At 35.8% G+C, this 23,781-nt stretch overlaps 1 protein-coding gene across 5 annotated transcripts in view; it reads right to left on the minus strand.

Moving 5' to 3' along the window:
• Positions 1–23,781, minus strand: part of LOC108190639 (A-kinase anchoring protein 13) — a 95,147-nt gene that overhangs the window by 65,448 nt on the left and 5,918 nt on the right. For all 5 annotated transcript variants that reach the window (XM_073908108.1, XM_073908107.1, XM_073908105.1 and 2 more), the window contains exons 2-3: positions 9,676–9,739; positions 2,775–2,896 (exon numbers count right to left, since the gene is read on the minus strand). In XM_073908108.1, coding sequence (XP_073764209.1) covers positions 2,775–2,896; positions 9,676–9,739 — 186 coding nt within the window. The remainder of the gene's footprint in view (positions 1–2,774; positions 2,897–9,675; positions 9,740–23,781) is intronic.

The following is a 23,781-nucleotide window of genomic DNA, read 5'->3' on the forward strand; positions in this document are numbered from 1 at the left end:
AAATAGGAAAAATAAAATAAAATAAAATAAAATAAAATAAAATAAAATAAAACAAAACAAAACAAAACAAAACAAAACAAAACAAAATAAAATAAAATAAAACAAAATAAAATACAAATAGTTTTTCCACATAATTACAGCTTGATTACACTTTCTATCTACTGATAAACACAGGGGGTATTGTGAATGATAACTGGAAATAAATAGGAAAAATTAAATCAAATCAAATCAAATAATAAAAATAAAAGTTAAATAAAAAATAACTGTTTTAAATAAAATAACTCACATTAATATTATTTTATTTTGTTGACAGTCATAGTTTTATATGGTTATGTCTTTTTCATGACAAAAATAGTTTTAGCAAATAACATTACATTCAAAGCGCACTTTTTCAGGTAGTTTTAGGGCAACATTTCTAATTTAAGTTAAAGGTTTTTTTCTTACATTAATATTTATATAATATTGTATATTTGTTTACATTAACAAAATATTTTTTGAATCATTATAACAATTATAATAATAATAATAATAATAAGAAGAAGAAGAAGTAAAAGAAGAAGTAGAACACTTATCCTTAAAAAAAATAATCTGGTTTTCTCATTCGTCATTGACTACTTAAAAATAATGTCCCATATCCAATCAAATGCAACTGTTTGAGGCAGCCAGTATGCTTAAACGTATGTAGGGAAAAAAACAAACCACCACAAAAAATGAATATATAAAACTCTGTGCCTGAATAAAGGTTAACTTGTCCTTGACATTTAGAGAATAATGAATAAAGTTTAAAAAGCGTTGAGAAAGGACAACCTTGATATTCTCATTTGCATACATGATGACTTTTAAGAACTCTTCCACAAATTTACACTATAATACTAAATCTCATATCTAAAATCATAAAAAAGTACCTCAGATGTGTGCAACTCAAGACTCACACTGAAATGAGTCAACTGATGCCAAGATGTCTCCGTACACACATACACAGTCCTCATTTTCATCCACTTAGGCATCTTGTGACATAAACTAACAGTAAGAGTCAGCTATGATCTCACACACCTAAAATTCAAGTGCTTGTGTGTGTGAGGTTTTGATGAGTCTGTTGTGCCGAGCAACAAGGGGAAGAGGATTTGAGCTTCTGACACACATTGAGGTTTGTGTTGGTGCTTGGGGGAATAAAAGCCCTCAGTTCAGGTGTGTGTGTTTGTGTGTGTGTGTGTGTGTGTGTGTGTGTGTGTGTGTGTGTGTGTGTGTGTGTGTGTGTGTGTGTGTGTGTGTTTGCGCGTGTGTGTGTGTGTGTGTTTGAGGTTTAAAAAGAGTTTCAGAGAACTTAACCATGTGACTTAAAAAAAAAAAAAACCCTATGGTGGATTTTAACATTTAAGTGGCACAAAAAAGGTTCAATATTAATAATAAAAGTGAATAAAATCAATAGCAATAGTAATAATGTAAATAATTACATTTAATTTAAATGAAGTAAAAGAATAAAACTAATAAAACAACAAAAAAAATAAAAGAGCTAATTAATCATAAAAATGAAGCAACAATAATAGTAATAATAATAAAAATAATAATAATAATCATAATAAAAATAAAAATAATAAATATAAATAATTACATATAATTTAAATAACGTAAATGAATAAAATTAACAAATTAACTATTATAAAAAATTGAAATAAATACAATAAAAATAATAATAAAGATAATTCATAATAAAATAAATAAATAATATTATGAATAATAATGATGAAGAGGATGATGATAATATAAATAATTACATTTAATTTAAATAAAGTAAATTAATAAAATTACTAAAATACCAATTAAAAATTAAAAATAATAAAAATAATTATTATAGAAATAATATTAATAATAATGATGATGATGATAATAAATGTAAATAATTAGATTTAAATAAAAATAATAAAAAAAATTGTAAAAGTGAATACAATAAAAATAATAAAGATAATTAATGATAAATGAATAATAATAATAATAATAATAATAATAATAATAATAATGATGATGATAATGATTATGATGATGGATAATAAAGTAAACAATTACATTTTATTTAAATAAAGTAAAGTAATAAAATTTATAAAATAAAAATTATAAAAATAAATAAAATAAAATAAAAATTACAAAATAAATAATAATAAAAAAAATTCTGGTCACATGATAATAATAAATTATTAGTTTGAAGGAAATAATAAAACAAAACAAAACAAAATAAAATTGTTCACATCATTACAGCTTTATTATATGTTCTTTCTAACTAATGAAAACGGTGAGATATGTATTGTGAATGATGAATGGAAGTGTAAAATAAATTTGTAAAATTAAATAAATTAAAATTTAATTAAACTAAAAATACAAATAAACAGCAAACTAAATAAATATAAAAATGTGAATAACCATGTAAAAAAATAATACATTCATAATGCAAAATACATTTTTCAGTAGGCCTACATTAGTAATTATATGTAAAAACAAAAATAGTAAACACTAACTAGTAACTACATTAAATATATCAAAAAATTTAGGTACATGCATTAAGTAAATAAATAAATATAAATACACATAAATATTTAATAAAGAAAAATGTAAAACAAACAAAAAATATTACATTAATTAGTATAAGAATTACTATGCAAACAAGTAAAAAGTTTATACAGATCAATATATCAAACATCACCCTGATATGCCTCAGCAAGCACTCAGAACAACACATGTAGCAGCAAACGGAAGAAAAACCAAGCTTGTTTTATTTTTACCTTTCTGAAGACATTATCCTCTCCAGCATCAGGACTAAGAAATCCATCTGTATCGCTGCCCGAGTCTCGAAAAGAAACCAATTCAGAGCTGCAAGTCTGAAACTCCGGATACCTTGAACCGTCTGCGAAACAACAAAAAAATTCAAGCACATAAATAAAAAACAGCCAACTTGTTCCCTGAAATGTCTCCAAAGAAGTCATCTTACAAATCATGCGATTCCTCCTTCAGAACAGCACATGCATTCACGACAGCAGAGTCAGACAAACTTGATAAAAGTATAAAGTGTAACATCGCGTGGGGAACAAAACCGAATCACGTGTAAGACAAAACCACCATGACAAACCTCAACAGATTCCATCACCTAGAAAAACTACCACCCGTTTCCTCCCTCGCTCTTGCTTTCACTTTAGTCTTCTTAAAGGGCACATGTTATGAAATTATGACTTTCGGGGGATTAAGTGCTTCTATAATGTAGTATAATAAAATAGATTATTATTTTGGTAAACGTTGTTTATCGAACTTGAAAAAAAAAAAAAAAGAGCTATTTAGATTTGAATCCCCTAGTGACATATGAAGAGATCTTATCATGCATTATTACCATTCCTTAAAGGGACAGTTCACTCAAAAATGTAAAGCCTGTCATCATTTATTCTATCTCATAAAGGTTTGGAACTACTTGAGGGAGAGTACATTTGGGGTGAACTGTCCTTTAATTTGCACGCTTCCACTCATGATGACATTTCTATTTACTCACTGTACCAAGTAGAGATTTACTGTACTGCTCTTTCAGAAATAACGGTACAAAATCTGTCACTGGAAAGTACTTTTTCAAAAGGTACATTTTTGTTCCTAATAGGTCATTAAAGGTACATATTAACACCTAAAAGTACAAATACCTCAAAGTAACTTAAAGATGCAAAAGGGAATCTTAAAGGTACAAAAGAAAAGGTACCGTCCCACCGACAGACAATATTCTGAATGTAAGTATCCATAGATTCCCAACATCGAAAACACTTAAGACATTGTGGTTCAATATAATTTTGGAAGGAAATGTGCAGAGGAAATGTGATGGCGCAGTAGGTAGTGCTGTCGCCTCACAGCAAGTAGGTCACTGGCTCGAGCCTCGGCTGGGCCAGTTGGCATTTCTGTGTGGAGTTTGCATTTATACCCGATTTGCTTCGGGTGCTTCGGTTTCCCCCAAAAGTTCAAAGACATGTGGTAGATGTGAATTAGGTAAGCTAAAATTGTCCATAGTGTATAAGTGTAAATGAGAGTGTATGGGTATTTCCCAGTGATGGGTTGCAGCTGGAAGGGCATCCGCTGTGTAAAACATATGCTGGATAAGTTGGCGGTTTATTTCGCAGTGGCGACCCCAGATTAAAGGGACTAAGCCGAAAAGAAAATGAATGTGCAGAGGAATGCTGGTGAAGTGATACATATTTGGGCAAAATATATGTTATACCACACACGAGGGTCCGCTCAACATCTTTTCTGAAGAATGAGCAAATATCAAAAGTTCTAGCGGTAACTTCACATCCAAAACAAGTTTATTTCAGTATCAAAGTTTGATAATGTTTCATTTCTGAATGTGCCTGCTAAAGCTTGCTAAAGCTACTATTATTACTATTACTAATATTATGTCTGCATGCTGTTAGCTTTACCCTGAAGACACTCAGTCAACATAATTCTTAAACACACTTATTATGCATTGTCTTGTGTTTTTTCTTTATTTGTGAAGAAAATTTTACTAAAAAAAGTTATTCGTTGTTGGAGTCATTCATTTTAAAATGATATTTGGCCACTAGGTGGCAGTATGACACTGTATAACTGTGGCATCACTGCATCGAGAGAAGAATTGCATTGGTAGGAATCACAGTTTGTTTTTTTTACGGTACTACAAAGTAGTGTACAATATGGATGATAGAATCCTGTTGTTTTGGGATGGACTTTATAAAGTATTTAGACATCAGTGTTTTAAAGCAGGTTTGCTAAAGAAAAGCTGTATTGGGAAAAAATTAAAGACATTTTATCTGCATCTTGCCTGCAAACTCTAACTTATACGCGTACAAAACTTGCTCACTCTACCAACAATTGCAGCAATTGGAAAGACACTACATGCATATTAGCAAAGGCTAGCACATCTGAACAGAACATTAGCATCCTAGTGTATGAGATGAATCAACTTTACTCAGAAAGGATCTGATTCAGTCTAGACGTTGTAACCTCTTCCTCGTCATCAATGTTAGACTCTAAACTTGTTTAAAAAAAATTTTAAAAAATGATTAGAAATGTGCCTTTTTTAATTTGACTTTTGACTTGCCGACTTCCCTTAACTGCCTTGTTCCAACACAACAGAGGCTGTTCACCTTGGAGACCTGCTGCGGATATGGGTACATCCTGGCACAAGACTTCGTTTGAAAACGCATAAGTTTTGCTACGGTTCCTCCATCTGTCCACACTACGCCGGAGTTTTCGAGCACCGAAAACAGAGCGTTTTGGAAACGCTAGAGAGGCCGTTTTCATTCTAAAACGCTGCTGCTCCATCTCAGTATGGATGGGGGAAAACGGTGACATCTGAAAATGGAGGCGGGGCTGCAGACATTCACCTCTCTGATTGGGGCTTTTCCTCAATATTAAGTAGCCTTCCACACTTCAGTCCTGCATCCTCACTTTGTAAGTTGAGACTTTGCAAGTTTGATATGGAAAACAGACTCCCGAGGACATTGTACTTTATAACCTTATTCACATCATCCTGGATACGTTGTTTTACTTTCTTAACAATAAAATGATGACATGATATAAGGAAATGATATTTACATTTTGATATTGACAACTTAACAGACAGCAGAAATGTTGAGGCGCCGTGTAGCTACATATTTATATGAGCATCAGATTCACTGTAGGCATATTTATAACAAAATGGAGCCTATAACATTACTGCCTCCTTTCATTTTCAGTGAAAATACGAAACACATCCTCTCTTTAGCTGAATATCAGTTTTAATAATCAATAATGGCCATTATAAAAGTATAACGTACAATAAGTTTTTAAGTTATAGGAAATAAAGGCAAGCAATCAGTCAATATACAGAATGTACATGGTTACATTAATTATTGACTTATCTTTGCGCTCAGCCAAAACATGTTACTTAAGAACAAGTAATATATTCAAAAGACCAAAGTCAGGGAATATGCCGTTAGATAGAGAAAACAAGATGAGTTAAATATCACATTTAGCAAATATAGTGAGATTGGATTCAGCGGGAGATCCTTGATGAACACTCTGACAAGCACAGCTCTCATCTGGCTAGATAGGCTTCAGCGCATGCCAGTTTGTGTGTGTGTGTGTGTGTGGTCACGTGATGCGAGTTTCCAGTTGTTTGGTGTAGACAGAGAGCTGCTCAGAAATGCTGTGTGAAACGCTAGTGTGGACGCGGATCGTTTTCATTCTAAAATGCAGTTTTCAAACTAAAACGCATTAGTGTAAATGGGGCCTTAGACCTTCTCCCCTGGATTTTCAAGGGCCGACGAGAGCTCACCAAACACCACCAGAACGGCTGCGCTTTCCAGGGTGTGGGCCCATCTCTCAGGGCAAACCCATTCCAGGGCGCCCTCCCCTTCACAGATAAAAGAGTATCCTGCCGGCTACTGTTTGTTTGTGTCACCGCACTGGGCACCTCGCGGTGCATGTCTCCAGCACTCCGGGTTCAGGAATTTGACTCCCTTTCGATTAGCCAGGGATGACAGAGACCATCGCTTCTCCCTTCCGAATGGCATTCGCCCATCCCTTAGGACCGTCTGACCCATGTTCAACTGCTGTCCACATGGAACCCTTCTCCACTTTGGCCTTCAAAGCTCTTATTTTCATTTGAATATATGCTACAAGATCTGCACCTCAGCGGCTCCACCTGTGCCCACGGCCCCACGCCCAACGCGGCTGCCCAACTACTGGTTGAGGTTTACCTGGTGGAGGAGGGGGGCTCCTTCTGCTGTCGATGGCCGGGTATGGGCCTGGGTATTTTTTTGTTTGAGGTAATCTCAACTAATATATATAAACAGGGCGGGACATAGAGTAGCTCCTTACATTTATAAAAAACAGCCAATAGGGTTTTGTTTTTATCACGGCTCGGCCAGTGAGAGTGGTCGAGCTCAAGCGCATCAAATGAAAAGCAAGTGAGAAGCATCTTGAAGGGGGCAGGGCATGTCAGATACTAGAAAGCATTTGATTGGTCAGAAGATTTGATGAGAAGCTGAAGTATGAGGTGACGTCAAAAAAAACTGTTGATGCATTTAGGTAAAAGTGAAAAACTGCAAACGTTGATTGTTTATATCTTCTAAATGCAAACGTTGTCACTGTTTTGTAGCACACTAGCTTATAAATATCCTTAAGGCTGACATACTGATACTAATATCTAAAAACGTTTAATTTCATATGAACTTTTAATCTTTTGTTGGTCATTTCTAACATTTGGTTTTGTTGTTTCTGTCGCACTAGCCTGTAGAAGCCCCGCCCTCGTCTGGAAAGCAGCAGCTCATTTGCATTTCTGGGAATGCACACAAAAACGCTCAAATAGGTGCCACGTGTTCTTGCAAACTCAATTAGCTCAATCTGACAACTTTTAATAAATGGGCTGTTTGGTATTTTCAGTTGAAACTTCTCATACACACATTCTGGTGACATCAGAGATTTATTTGACATCTTGTGAAAACGAGTATAATCTGTCACTCTCTCTCTCTCTGTGGGTTTAGTGTGTGTTAAGAGAGCGGGATCAGCACTGGAGATCTGTCACGAGAGTGTGAGCTTTGTCAGCTGTCTCTCACACACACACACACGCACACACACACACACACACACACACACACACATACACACACACACACACACACACACACACACAGGTGGCTCTGCGTCTTGGGAAATAAGGGTTTGGCTGTAGGGTCGCTCCAGCTGCTCTTTCTCTATAATCTACTCTGAATGACCCAGCACTGGAGTGAAAGCAAACATCATTACCTCAAACAACTGACTACATAAACACAGGACACGACGGGACACTGAGAGCTTCAGAGCGTAGTTACTGCATATAAAATCAAGGTTGTGTTTCAAGAAGATTATAAAAAAAGAAAAACATTTTATTTTATTGTTTTTAAATAATTAAAAATAAAAACATTTATTTTCAGTAGGGGTTTGACATGGTTCAATGAAATGTGGCTTAAGTAACTTTTGTGAGATGTTAAAAGTATAATAAATAAATTAAGTGTCACGGTGGTGCAGTGGGTAGCATGATCGCCTCACAGCAAGAAGGTTGCTGGTTCGAGCACGCGCTGGGTAAACTATGAGTAGCATTAGTCGTATATTGCTTAATGGTATTTTCCCTACTTAGACAATCAATTAAAGCATACATGCGACAAAAAAAAGTGTTCATCACATGAAATGCATGAGCAATGTGACTCACAAATGATTCACATATAAAATGACACTAGCATGTTGCTAAACTTACAACCTAAATATACAAAAGCACACAAATATATACACAACTGATGAAAATATTTAGTTTTTTTGAAAGGATCATGTCAATCTATTCAGGTTGACATAATTAAGAAAACCATTTCAAAATGTAAGAATATTTCACAATATTACTGCTTTTACTGCATTTTAATAAAATAAACACAGGTTTAATGAACAATCACTAAAACCATGAAGCCATTTTGTTCTTTTATATGTCAACTGCAGTAATACAGTGTCTGCAGGTTTTACCAAGTTAAATTTAAGAGTTTAAGACATTTTTAAGACCACTAAGAATATTTTTTTTAACTCATAAGGGCTAAAAACCAAGGAAATGATCCAGATGGAAAAGATTTTTATTTGCCCTATCAAAAAAAGTTATTAGAATTTAATAAATTTAATAATACAATAAAAAAATATTTTAAAATATATATATATATATTTTAGATATTTCTAAGCAAAACATTTTCAATATTGTGTAAAAACCATCAAACTTGTATCCATACAAAATAACCTTTCTTTAAAATAAAATTAAAAAAAATTAACAAATGTGTAAAAAGTTTTAAAAGTATAATAATATAAATCTATGCAGAACAATCGGTCCAGGTCAGTGTCCTCAGCAGTAAATACATAAAGCACTTTTAAACAAATTTTATTGTAAGGAAAATAATTCAACCATTATGATAAATCATTAGTTAAAAATCACCTTTTTTGAATAAAAGGTTGAGAGTTTTGAGATGGATTGTTGGTGATTGTATGGGTTTTGGCCAGATTAAATATACATGAACAGAAGAAAATTAAGACAACATTTTAAGACTTTAAGAGCCTGCAGAAATCCTGTAATATATGAATAATAATAAAAATAATATAAAACATAAGTAATATAAAACTATATATAAAAATATAAATACTTAGAATTTTATTTCCACGAGTTGCAGAAGAATGTTTCTCATTTCCAGTTTAATGTAAAATAACTCATTTATTAAACATATATATATATATATATGTGTAGAAACGTTAAAACAAAAACAAATAAAAAATGAAAAACTAAACAAAAATAAATCTACAATATAAGTCTACAATAGTATTCCAATCTTACTACAACAAACATCCTGATGAGCATGAGAAAACTCAACTTATACCAAACGCACAACTTTTTACAATGCTGAACAAAAAGCAGATCATTATCTGATACTTCTATGTATTTGTGGCACTAAAATGTTCAAATATGACATGTTTAAAGCTGCCATATTTTACTAAATAACATACTGTACTTTTATCTACAGTACTCAACTACAAATGAAAAAATAAAACTAAAATTAATCCAGTCTAGGCTAACATTAGTATTGCTTTACATAACCAGCGATAGGACATGAGGTCAGGGCTGTGTGATCTTACCTGTGGACAGGCTGTGTCTCTTTTGGGAAACACTGGAACAGAGTGCGTCTTTGTCTCTGTGGATCTGGGGACAGAAAGAGGAAGATATGGTCTTACGCATGTGACTGTCTTACTGGAAAGAGTGGCTTGACATGCTAAAAACAAACATCAGATTTCATACCAATACTGTTTGAATTGGTAAGTTGACATTGATTAAAAGCAGTATGTGAATAACAGGGGGTTTTGGGGGTGGTTCTCTAATTTATCTAATGCCTGATCCCCACTGATTGACACCGAAATTAGATGTGTGGGGCTCTGGGAAATACAATAGTTTGCACTGATCTGTCTCTGAAATAAAAATAATAATAATGACCCCCCTACAATGCTTCGTAAGTTGCCAGTGCCCAATCGGGGCCAAAACATTGTCAATGTAAGTTTTTAAAATACAATTTTTCTTATACATTAGGTGTTTATATCTACATTCAGCCTAAAATGGTGTAAATTTAGACTCATAGGGCTGTACTTTTATTGAGTATAAGCAAATGGTCTATGTGTATGATACATGTGGACTTTTGGCGCATTCAAATCAACTGTAGATTTTTTAAGAATGGGAAAAACAGTTGTGGCACCAGGCGCATGATCTAAAAGGGCTGTCATTATCCTCTTAATCTTTAAAGGTGTTATAGGTGTGTTTTGGCCACAAAGTGCATTAAACAAATATCACGCACTTCTTTTTTTCTTGTCAACATAAAAGGCAGTGTGATGCGCTTCGCATTTTTGGAAAGGAAAAGCGCGTTCACTGTGATCGGCCACTGACGTGCAACAAATATATGTTAAATTGCCCGATGGTACCTCCCACCACATGTGCCTACAGACGTATTTTGTCAAAGAAGCAAAATGAAAGAAGGATATTTGTGGTCACAGTTTGAGACAGACGAGTTGACCCAAACCAGTGCTGATGCTTATTGCGAGTGAGACAGGAGAAATAAGTCATTATGACATAATCTTTAAACAAATGACTACTATTAAAATGTTAAGAGGGGTTTTGTGACATAATAATAACGACAAAGCATTAATTAAATGCATATATTGATTGAAGCAAACGATTTAATAGCCTGAAAATGTTCTTTTGGACGGAAGAAAAACAACATTATTGGAAAAAAACAGCCTATGCTTCTATGCGGTTCTTAAAAAGGATTCAGTCAGTGTTTTCGTTTTGTAATCTAAATGTGTCATTTAAGTGAAAATTATCTAGGGCAGGCCTGTTTATTTATTTTTTATTTAGTTTATTCTTTTTTCTATCCTGCTGGAAACACTGCAGGTACATTCAGATGTTCTGTTATGTTCTGTATGCTGCTGTTCGCATAATAAAATACATCAGTATTTAAAAATATTTAATGCGTCACAGAATAGGCACCTCAATCTTTTTTTATTAAATAATATTTAAATATTTATCTGTTAATGGTTAACGGTTAATATTCGGTTGACGAGCTACGGTTGTCGTCTGTTAAAATAAACCGAAATGAGCATCCCTAATCTGGATCTACGAAAGGTGAAGCATGCATGGCAGGAGGCAGGTAATTTATAAAGGCAATAACAATCTTTTGCATTTTATTTCTTTATTTTTGTTATATTTAAAGATATTTCTGTGCTGCTGCGCATACTTCTGTGTGTAATAAGTGATGTGTACACGCAATTTTGGCTTGTCTATCACTAATGTGCTCCTTAAATAACAAATAAAGACTTTAGACCAACTTTTAATTGGTAAATGGTGCAGAATATAACAGTTTACTCAAAATAGCAACATGCCAACAATGCACCTCAACACATGTCCTTTTCAGACCAGCAAGCCCATGAGTGCAACTGCATTTGCTATTTAAACAATGTGGTAAACAACGTGAAAATGATACCAGCACCAGGCAGAAACTAGCATAAAACACTTGTGTTTTTGGTACAGCTGTCAGCGTTACATTAGATTAATTTTATTAAAACTTAATTTGATAATGAATTTATTAAATTTTCAGGAAATACAGATGCTTGATAAACTTAACTATAAACCCAAAGGGGAACAAATCTGAAAAATTAAAGCATCAGACTGAGATTCAAAAGTTCAATATTAAATTGAACTTGTTGAGGGGGCTTTAAAAATAAACCTTGATTGGAACATCTCTATTATAAATATGTGAATGTAAACAGCAAGGGATACTAAGGTTTGCATAGGCAACAGTGAAGCAGCAGCTTTGCTTGCACATGCTGAGAGACTGCCCTATGTATGAGGCTCAGTCTGTGGTTTCTGGTTTGTGGACCCCAATAGCAGCTGCATCTCAGTCATAGACCACACATGCACACGTGCTGTACACACACGCACACATGCACAGCCCTAAAGGACAACAACAAGCAGCTTCAGCGATCAGGATACAACACTGAGAGGATCCCCACAAGCCAGACATCCAAACAACTACTGAAGGTTGGATTCATTCCAGTTATACAAAAAGAAACAATGGCTTCAATGTTAAACCCCGGCTTATAAATGCAGCTCAAAGATGTACACTACATTTTACTCGATTGCAAAATAAAGCATCCGGCTATATACAGTTGAAGTCAAAATTATTAGCTGTCCTGTGATTTTTTTTTTTTTTCCAAATATTTCCCAAATGATGTTTAAAGGAGCAAGGAATATTTCAGAGAAAATCTTTTCTGTTTATTTCAACTAGAATAATAGAAGTTTTTAATTTTTTAAGGTCAATATTATTAGCCCCATTAAGCAATACATTTTTTGATTGTTTACAGAATAAACCACTGTTATACAATAACTTGCCTAATTACCCTAACCTGCCTAGTTAACCCTTTAAATGTCACTTTAAGTGGAATACTATTATCTTAAAGAGTCTAAAACTATCTAATCAAATATTATATGCTGTCATCATGGCAAAGATAAAAGAAATCAGTTATTAATAATTGTTTTTTTTAACTACTGTTTAGAAATGTGATAGAAATTTTTTTTAGGTTAAACAAAAATTGAGGAAAAGAAAATACAGGAGGGCTAATAATTCCGACTTCAACTGTATCTATAGTGTCCGCATCATATTAAAGAGGCATTAAGAAACATTTGAACAAGACTTTTGAGCACAGTGTTGGACACAGTTCCAAGTGAACACACTTGCAGCCAATCAGCAGTGAGGGGCGAGTCAAGTAAAAAGAGTAAAAGTGTGAAAAAGAGGCGGGTCTTCCTGCATTATGAGTGTGTTTGTTTTGATGGTTTCAAATTCACCTTTACGTTTCTAAATGACTTCACTTCAATTTATTAGTTACAACTGCACAGTGACATAAATTTCGGTCACACTTTACAATAAGGTTCATTAGTTAATGTTAAGTAATGCATTTGCTAACATGAACAAACAATGAACAATACATCTACTACTGTATTTGTTCATGTTAGTTAACGTTAGTTAATGAAAATACAGTTGTTCATTGTTAGTTCATGTTAACTCATGGTGCATTAGCTAATATTAACAAGCATGAACTTGGATGTTAACAATGCATTAGTAAATGTTTAATTATTGTTAATAAATGCTGTACATGAGTTGTTCATGATTAGTTTATGTTAGTAAATGCATTAACTAATGAACCTTATTGTAAAGTGTTACCCAAATTTCTAATCAGCCAATCACATGGCAGCAAATCAATGCATTTAGGCATGTAGACATGGTCAAGACGATCTGCTGCAGTTCAAACAGAGCATCAGAATGAGGATGAAAGGTGACTTTAAGTGACTTTGAAAGTGGCATGGTTGTTGGTGCCAGACGCCAGGGGAGGAGCATCTCTGAATGCACAACACGTCCAACCTTGAGGTGGATGGGCTACAGCAGTGGTGCTCAACCCTGTTCCTGGAGATGGACCTTCCAGCAAAGTTCAGCTCCAACCCTGATCAAACCCACCTGAACCAATCAATTAGGACCTGAACAGCACTTTATAATTACAGCCAGGTGTGTTTGATATGGGTTGCAACTGAAATCTGCAGGAAGGTCGATCTCCAGGAAGAGGGTTGGTTTCGCCTGGGCTACAGCAACAGAAAACCACACTAGGTACTACACTTGTCGGCTAAGAACAGGAAACAAATTCGAATTTGCTTATTAAAATTGCACAACAGAAGATTAAAAAAATGTCTGGTCTAACAAGTCTTGAGTTCTGCTGTGACATTCAGTTGGTAGGGTCATAATGAAAGCATGGATCCATCCTGCCTTGTAATAACGGTTCAGACTGGTGGTGGCGGTGTGGTGGCAGGAAAATAGGCCACGTCATATGAGTTCACTGTACTCAAATGGCCTCTACAGTCACCAGATCTCAATCCAATAGAGCACCTTTGGGATGTGGTGGAATGGGAGACATCATGGATGTGCAGCCGACAAATCTGCAGCAACTGCATGATGCCATCATGTCAATATGGACCAAAATTCAACCTTGTTGAATCTTCGCCACAAATAGATTTAGGCAGTTCTAAAGGCAAAAGGGGGTCCAACCCGGTACTAGTAAAGTGTACCTAATAAAGTGGCCGGTAATACCAAAAAAGGTGCAGCCTTCTTGAAATGAAAAGTCTTTTTTTTCTCCGACCCAAAACAGCAAAGAATGTAGAGATACTTGAAAAATTAAGGTAAGAACTTACAAAGCTGTCTTAAAGGCATAGTTTATGCAAACATGTAAATTTACTATCCATTTACTCACCCTGAAGTGATTATAAACTTAGTTTTTATTTATATATGTATTTATTTAATTGATCAACACAAAAGAAACAATTATGAATGAAAGCTGAAAACCTGAAGACATCCATAGTAGAAACAACAAATGCTATAGAAGTCAATGGTTACAGATTTTCCGCATTCTTCAAAAAAGCTTCTTTTGTGTTCAACATATAACAGTAATATAGGGAAAGTAAAGGATTATAAGATTTTAATGTATGGGTGAACTATCCCTTTAAGCACTCAAGCAGAACGAACACAACTCACACATATTAACAGGTGTTAAGCTATGAATTATTTGTGTATCTACTATACTACACTTCCTTTTCCAGTATCGACTTTCAGTCTGTATTATACGAAAGAGGGCCGAATAATGTCACGCCTGCTAGCCTACTATATGTCAGCTTTTGATCTGAAGCACTGAAAGGGTGAATACATACAGTCTATTGGAAATGTTTACACAGATCTCATATTACGGGGCCGGTACTGGTACTGAACAGCAACCTGCACAAAGCTCCCCACAATAGAAAGCCTGTATTAAAGCGACCTGCACCACTGATGGTTATTCACTCGGCTGGAAAGCCCACTAAAAAGCTCTTTCGCCTTTGTTATAATCTAGCAACAGGGTCACACAGGTGATTCAAGTTCAGATGGAGGAGAAAGACGGTCGACAAAAGGTACCTAGAGTGGAGGAAAACTTGAATAAAGAGGACAGATGGGAGGAAAAAAGATTGTGATTTGACCCAGGAGCAGCTCATGTTTCCATCCTGGCCAGGGACTAATTAAGCTGTACTAAATTTGGCCCTCCTGAAATAGACAAAATCTTTATTTTGATCTTTTTGCTCAAAATATTAACCAACAAACTGCTCTTGTTGAGAGCAAACATGGCATGGTTTGTTCGTTTTGCATAATTTTGTATAAAAAAAAATAATAATAATAATTTTTTTTAAAAAAGGTAAAATTTTATACAATACACCACGTGAATTTAACTAAGCAAATAGGAAAATGGTAATTTTTTAGCTAGAAATAACTTTATCATTCATACACCAATTTCAACATAAATTTTAAGCACTTTCTAGGTGCATTTTCAAACTTTCAAAGTTTGGCAGATTACATATTTAAATACATATGCGTACTTCTTCACGTTATATTTGAATTGTTATATTATATATTGCTATATATTATTTCATACAACAGTACTGACTGGTTCTTGAATCTGATTGGCTCATAGCCCTGCAATATTCAGCCAGTAACAACACTCATCCAGCCTCTTCACCCTTCAGTATTACTCCACCCACATACAGCAACAAGCAGAGGAGACGCTACAGTTTGACAAATATCACTGCTGTTAGACAACATATTGTGCTTTTGAGCCTTTTTTAGTCGATAATTTAGTCGTTTAAATTGCAGATACGCAGTTTATTTATAAGGAGAGTGCCTATTTTTATATATACTTTCTGAGAGACATCATATTTGCGGCCATTAGCCTGTCTTTGAGCAAAGACGATTGACGATGTTCATCCACAAGATGGCGACAGAGCACATAATAAGCCCTAAGAGAAAAAAAGCGTAATTTCAAACTGAAACTACAGCTGATCAAATCATTATTAAACAGGTAAATGACTTTTTAGAACGCAAATAGATTGGTAAATATCAGCAGTCAATCACTCAGTTCAAATGAAAGGGAGCTACAGCCGCGAAAACGTAAAGGGCTGGATACGAGAGAATGAAAATAACAGATTTTGTTTTTAATTTAATAATGGCACATCTGATTAGTGATTATGCGGTGAATGTTTATCTACCATTTACACTTTTTGAAGAGTGGATAAAAGACTTCCAGTGGGTTAAAGTCTGCTGTGAAAATGACTAAAGCCGGTGGGATGGAGTTTGCAGTTAACCATCTTCCATTATAGTTCATATTTTTATGCATCCATCTTTGCTCATATTTACCAAGGGTGCTAATATTAGCGGAGGACCCTCTATGTTCACACCATGTGAGCTTGTAAAAAAACCAATTGGCCGTGCAGTTTTAAAGCAATTATCAATGCACAAGGCTCCATTGATGAGCACATCCAGGCCAGAACTCAGACTCTCCTCTGTGTAAATCTGGGAAGGCTATGCGTGTGTGTGTGTGTGTGTGGGTGCGGAAAACACTGCTGTCTGTTGTCCCGAACGTAGACCCTGCCCTCAGAGAGCATAAACACACACTCTTTGGGTTATTGGTAGCAGTTCCCATCACTGTGCGAGATGATATCACACATGCACCGGCCGCTGTAAAACAAACACTCCGATGTGAGAAAGATTATAAATGAAAAGAGCAGTATTGTTAGGCGTAAGTGACTAGCGAATGAGCCGTACAGTTGACTCATTATGAGCAGGTCAGTTTTAGATTGCTTTAATTGTATAAATAAGATCCCTAATTTTTAAAAGCGTCATTTATTTTAAAACTCTACTGTTCATTTTCATCAATTTAATGCATAACTATAGAACAAAAGTACTGTATGTTAGCTCTTAGCATTGATGGGATTAACAGTGCTATAAATTAACGGCGTTACAAACAGCAACAAGTAAATAATGAGTTACTGTTTCCCTCCTTACTGACAATAAAATGCGCGTTACTATAATTGAAAACACTGAAGCGATTTTCATGCGAGCAGCATCTCTCTCAGCTCTCTTTTTCTGAGGTGGGTGTGTGTGTCTGTAATGTGAAGTGGGGACGCTCACACAGGAAGTGCGGATCTAAACGCAGGTTAATAAGAAAGGTCAGGCAAGCAACGGTCACAATCACGAGCAAACAGATGTATGCCGGCAAATCCAAAGTCGTGGTCAATAAACAGGTAAGCGGTTAGTACAGGCGACAAGATATCAAAAGATGAAAACAAAGCAGAGATTAAATACGGAAGGACAAGACCAGGAAAATGCATCGTAGTGTTCACAATTACAGACAAAAAAAGCAAAGAGGTGTGCGTGTGTGCTGTGTATACAGTCGAGCAGCTTCAGCTGAGAGTGTTTGCAATTAGACAGGATAAGGAACCGCTGTGTGTGTGCGGTGCATGACTGGACCTTGTAGTCCATATAATGGCGGATTTGTAGTTCTATGCGATCTGCCAGGATTAGATCGCTGGTGATTGTGGCAGTGTGTGTTCGGGGCTGGGTTGGCACACATAACCAAGCAGTGACGATGATTGGTGTGTCTGTGAATGTGGTGTAAATGAGAACGCGATGATTGGCTTAGATAGAGTATATTTCCATCGTTTGCCAATCAAAGGCAGAGTAGTGCGGGTGTTCACACAAGATTTTTTAAAGTAATGCAATAGTTACTTTCTCTGGTAATCAGTTACTTTTAATGATTAATTACTTTTAATAATTGCATGTAACTCAGTTACTATTTGTGACAAGTAACTAGTAACTATAATTAATTTCTCTTTTAAAGGAACATGCCCAACACTGGCTCTTAGTTTGCATCGGTTCATTTTTAAATATTTGTGTGATTTTTTTTTTTTTTTTTTTTTTTTGGTTGGACAGCAGAAAGCATATTGTTTTGAATAAGACCTATTTAACAAATAACACCTCAGTGGACAAATTAAAAACACCAGCAGGAAAAAGTAAACATTTACATTTCTAACTGCCAAAGATATGTAAAAAGCTTGTCATTTACATAGCTAAGATAAACAGGGACTTCAGTGTAGTCACACCAACATGCATTTTTACATTTATAAAAATTTTAATTGACATCTACAGTTGTATAAAAAAAACTTGCAAAGGTATAAAATTGCACAGAACATTCTATAAAGGACTTTTTTTTTTTTAAACATTCTTCACTAAAATAGATTTTTACAAAAGCTGAAAGGCACAGTAGGGCTAGGCGATATGGCAAAAAGACAATCTTGATAATTACTTTCCATATTGAACGATATAATTCAATACAAGTTGTGGCTTCCAGATTTAAAAAAATACCCCAACAATGAATGAAGCCAAAAAAAATTAGAGGGTCCATTAAATGGCATTACATATTTTTGGCTGATAAATTTTTGGTGGCCAACAATTTGGTAAAATTTGGTCTCTAATAAAAACACACACTTTTAGATTGCCATTGCTGCAAATTTCCATTGTGTGATTGACTCTTAGGGTGCTTTCACACCTGTGAATCGATTCAGTTGTTCCGAAACAGAGATTACAATTGTTACATTGTTGCTCTTTGCTCTTGGAGCGGTTCGCTTTCACACTGCAAAGTTTCTAATCGGACCAAAAGAGCTAAAACAAGTCACGTGCGAGTAAACTCTCCTCACATTGTTCAGAGAGTCAGGGTTTATTTTGCAGCGTCCCGCTCAGCTGTCAGGAGAGGTGGTGGTTTGGTGGTGATTGACAGGGTGCGCGCGATGTGTCTGAGGAGAGACACGGTGAGGAGGGGTGAGAAGGGTGCGCGACGATGCCTATTTGAGGACTGGGAGAGAGACGCGAGATTACCGGGAGATCATCACTCGTTTGCGGGCATCCGGAGACTCGCGAAACTTCCCGCCCTACTCATAATTCTCTCTTCATATAGCCGTAAGCCTATTACATATCCATAAAACACTGTGATATAACCGCGCTCGGATCAGATCTCTTTTTCACTGCAATCGAACCGCTCCATGGTTCGTTTCAATCGAGCCGAGACCACCTCATTTAAGCGATCTCGGAGCGATTACTTTGGCGCGGAACAGAGCGCGATTGCCCTGTTCACAAATGCCAATCGAACCGCGCTAACTGGGCAAACGAGATACGTTCCGAAACAAAAGTGTAGGTGTGTAAGCACCCTTAGATCAATATAGAGTAAAAAAGTCCAGAGCTTATCATTGTTATTGACATAAATATTATCGCGATTTGATATGATGTTGCTTATCTGCCCAGCTCTAAGGGACAGTTCACCCAAAAATGAAAATGATCATCATTTACTCATTCTCTACTTTTTCCAAACCAGTTTGAATTTCCTCCTTCTCTCTTGAAGAAAAAAAAAAAAAACAGTCATTTACTCCCTCAGTATGTTTTATTCCTATAATAGATGTTAATGGCTGCTTATTTCCAACATTCTTCAGAATATCTTGTTTTGTGTTCAACAGAAGAAACAAAATTCGAAAGAAGAAAGAAAAGTTTAGATGCACTTGAGTGTGAGTAAATGGGGAGAAAATGTAATTCCAGCGTAAACTAAATATCTAAGTTCAAAACCCACTTTTTGAAGTCACGGAACATGTTATAACAAACACAGTATAATCAAAAAAACACAGTGATGCAAAGGCTAATGCATTAAACTGTAGAGCCTATGCAGACAATGCAGGTCTGTTCTCTTCCAAACTAAACGTATTTCTTCATTGTATGCATCTACGAAAGATTATAGCAGCAAATGGTCCAGTAACATACAAAACTGCATTTGTGCATGTAGAGTTGAAATCAAAATTATTAGCCCCCTCGTATATTTTTCCCTAATTTCTGCTTAAAGGAATTTTTTCAGCATATTTCTAAACTATATATTTTAAATAACTCATTTCTAATAAGTGACTTCTTTTATTTTAGTCATTGTATAATATAAGTTTGTTTTGCTGACAATAAAAAATGCTTAAGGCTGCAAATAATTTTACCCTTAAAATAGTTATAAAATTTTTAAAATGGCTTTTATTCTAGCCAAAATAAAGCAAATAACAATTTCTCTAGAGGAAAAAACATTATAGGAAATACTGTAAAAATTTCCTTGCTCTGTTAAACATCATCTGGGAAATATTTGAAAAAGAAATCAGATTTCACAGGGGAGCAAATCATTTTGACTTCAACTGTAAGTCAACCACTATACACTCTAATGCTCTAAAGAGACTCAAACACAGGCTCTTCATAACACAGGCCCAATTGCTAAAGTCTACAAAGTGCCAAACATCATCCAACGTCCCTTTCCAGAATCTGGCACCTTCGTTCTCACAGCATATTTGCGGCACTGAGGGAGAAACCGAAAAAAAAAACGCAGTGCCAGCAGACTCTGTAGAGCGCAGAGCATTCAGAAGTGTACCCAATAAAAACACATCTGGTTTGAAAGTGCACAGGCACTCAATGCATGCAGCACCAACAAAAAAACAGTACCACAAAAGCAGCAAATTTATGGCACGGTAAGATGCTAAACAGTTAGTAAGGACATCGTTTTCGGTACTTGATGTTGCCTTGACACTTTCTGAAAATGCAGAAAGTTCCGAAATCTTAGCGCATTGTAAAGATGTTGATTTTTTTTTCATTTGCAGTACAGTGCTATGAAGTCATTTGGCTGACAGCCCGTTTCCATCATTCTCTCCAGGCCGGGAGCCAAAGGAAACCGTTAGGATTTGAGCAGCGGCTCCCAGACTGTCACTAAACTGAGACGCCCCTACAGTTCTTGACCTCCACAACACACACACACACACACACACACACACACACACACACACACACACAGACAGACACACAGACACACACACACACACACAGAGAGAGACACAAAGACACACACACACACACACACACACACACACACACAAAGTTGTGCACAAACTCCATTTACAGTCAAAACATTGTATCGGAGCTTTTTCCCAGAGGCACGGCTCCAAAGCAACAGCCATCCAGTCTTTTGGAGTCATTAAGAGCGGAAAAGTGCTCCGGACCGGCCAGAGAAATGTACTGAATCCAACGTGCTGGAATGAACTCAGCATTTGCAAACCATTTCTGAAATACTGTACTATTCAAACGGTCAGGGTCAGTTAGATGGCTTTTGTTTTGAGGAATGTGATAATTTATTCAGGAAGGATGCATTAAATGTATCCATTATGATAGAAAAAAACTTTATTAACTGTTTATTAAGTGTCTTGGGTTTTATGAATGATCTTGTGACACTAAAGACTGGAGAAATGTCTGCTGAAAATTCAGCCTTCAAATAAACAAATTTAAATAAACTATATTAGCTTCCTGTCCTACTAAAAAAATAAAACTTATAATATATATTTTTACACGTGACTTTGAACGTGGCATGGCAGACAGGCTGGTGTGAGTACTGCTGATCTACTGGGATTTTCACACACAACCATCTCAAGGGTTTACAGAGAATGGTCAGAAAAAGAGAAAATATCCAGTGAGCAGCAGTTTTGTTTTGTCAGTGAGCAAATGCTTTGTTAATGCCAGAGGTCAGAGGAGGCAACAGTAACTCAATTAACCACTCTTTACAACCGAGGTCTGCAGAAGAGCTCCTCTGAATGCACAACATGTCCAACCTTTAGGTGGATGGAATACAGCAGCAGAAGAACACATCGGGTGCCACTAATATCAGCTAAGAACAGGAAACTGAGGCTATAATTTGTACAGTCTCACCAAAATTGGACAATAGAAGATTGGAAAAACTTTGCCTGGTCTGATGAGTCTCAATTTCTGCTGCAACATTCGGATGGTAGGGTCAGAATTTGGCGTCAACAGCATAAAAGCATGAATACATCCTGCCTTGTATCAACGGTTCATGCTGGTGGTGGTGGTGTAATGGTGTGGGGGATATTTTTTGGGACACTTTGGGCCCATTAGTACCAATTACCAGTACCAATAGAGCATCATGTCAACGCCACAGCCACAGCCGACCTGAGTATTGTTGACCATGTCCATCTCTTTATTTATTTATTTATTTTTATAATTTTTTTAGGGGTTTTCACCTTTATTGATAGGACAGTGGAGATATAGAGACCGGAAAGTGTGAGGAGCAGAGATAGGGAAAGGATCAGCAAAGGACCTCGAGACAGGAATCGAACTCGGGTCGCTGCGAGCACCTCAGTGCTATGTGTCGATGCACTAACCACTAGGCTATTGGCGCTGACATGTTCATCTCTTTATGACCAGTGTACCCATCTACTGATGGCTACTTCCAGCAGGATAACACACTATGTCATAAAGCACAAATCATCTGGTTTCCTGAACATGACAATGAGTTCACTGTACTTAAATGGCCTCCACAGTCACCAGATGTCAATCCAATAGAGCACCTTTGGGATGTGGTGGAAGAGCAGATTCGCATCATGGATCATCAGCAACTGCGTGATGCTATCATGTCAATATGGACTAAAATCTTAGAGGATTATTTCCTTTTTTTAAGTTAATCAGGTTTTAACTGCATTTTAAGAAGCTTAACTTATTATTTTTAGTCATTTTTAGTTTGACTGATGTTAGTTGAGATGACTTGAAAAAATAATAATTGATTCAACTTAAAAATTTAAGGCAGCAACCATTTTGAAGAGTGTATGTTTGACAGCAGATTGTAAGGAAAATGAACACTTCAGTGTAGTATGATGTAAATGACTTTTGTTCCTTATTTACAGACAAATTACCAAATAAAGCATCATTTTCATGCAGTTCTTGCAAAACAGCAAATAGATACCACAAAACCACTTTGTATGGTGTTGTACTTGTGATGCAGAGCACTCAGGGTTCAAATACTGTGAGGCACATTTCCACAAAAAAAAAAAAAAAATGTAAAAGCAATGTAAAGTAAGGTAAAGAGGATGTCTGACACATTCAACAAAATGTATCCTACGTCAGTGGTTACAAGAGGGTTGTGGGAAAAGGTGTGCGGGGGGTGTATACCTTGGTTATTCCCAAAAATCAAATTACATTTAATAAACTATTAGAATTACCATAGTTTATTCATAACCTGCAGACAAAAAAAGTTGTTACACTTAATTTTTTTTCCTCATTGGATTGCGACCTCTTGGGTGATTACATTATATTACAGACACAGCAATATCGTCAGATGCAGCAGACTAATTTTATGGCACCAGGTTAAACTTTCTGAAACCTTTATGGCACTTAATTAAATATTTACACAAATTTATAACCACAGTAGAGGATAGTGGGGGTCGCGAGTCACTGGCATTGAAATTTTGGGGGTCTCGGACTGAAAGGTCTGGGAACCCCTGTCCTAAGTAATGCATTTTGGATTCACAAAAATGTGGTGTGGCAAGGAGGGCATTGCTGGTCCAATAGCAGTCAAGACGGTACAATGGATCAGAAAAACAGCAGCTTGTAAGGTGGTCAATTGGCAAATGAGTAACACCCGTGTCTTTGCAGTGATTGGGCAGGAGAGACGCCATAAAACTATTCCAGAAAATGCCACAGGAAGAGAAAGAACTGAAGGGGAAGCTAAACACCTACGCTACTGTATTAGTTCAGGAATCAGCTTTCAGAAATGATCAGATGTTCTCCATCATTAGGCAAAATCAAATCAAGACATAAAACACATCTGTTTAGCTGTGCCTTTACTGAATAAGCACTGTGCTATGCCTGACGGATGGCACTATTACTGTATGTCTTTTCTCTTTTTATTAATTTAAAACCTGTTTTAACACATCGTAATCAGTTTTAAATC

This window comes from Danio rerio, chromosome 7 (assembly GCF_049306965.1).
Source record: "Danio rerio strain Tuebingen ecotype United States chromosome 7, GRCz12tu, whole genome shotgun sequence".
NCBI lineage: Eukaryota > Metazoa > Chordata > Actinopteri > Cypriniformes > Danionidae > Danio > Danio rerio.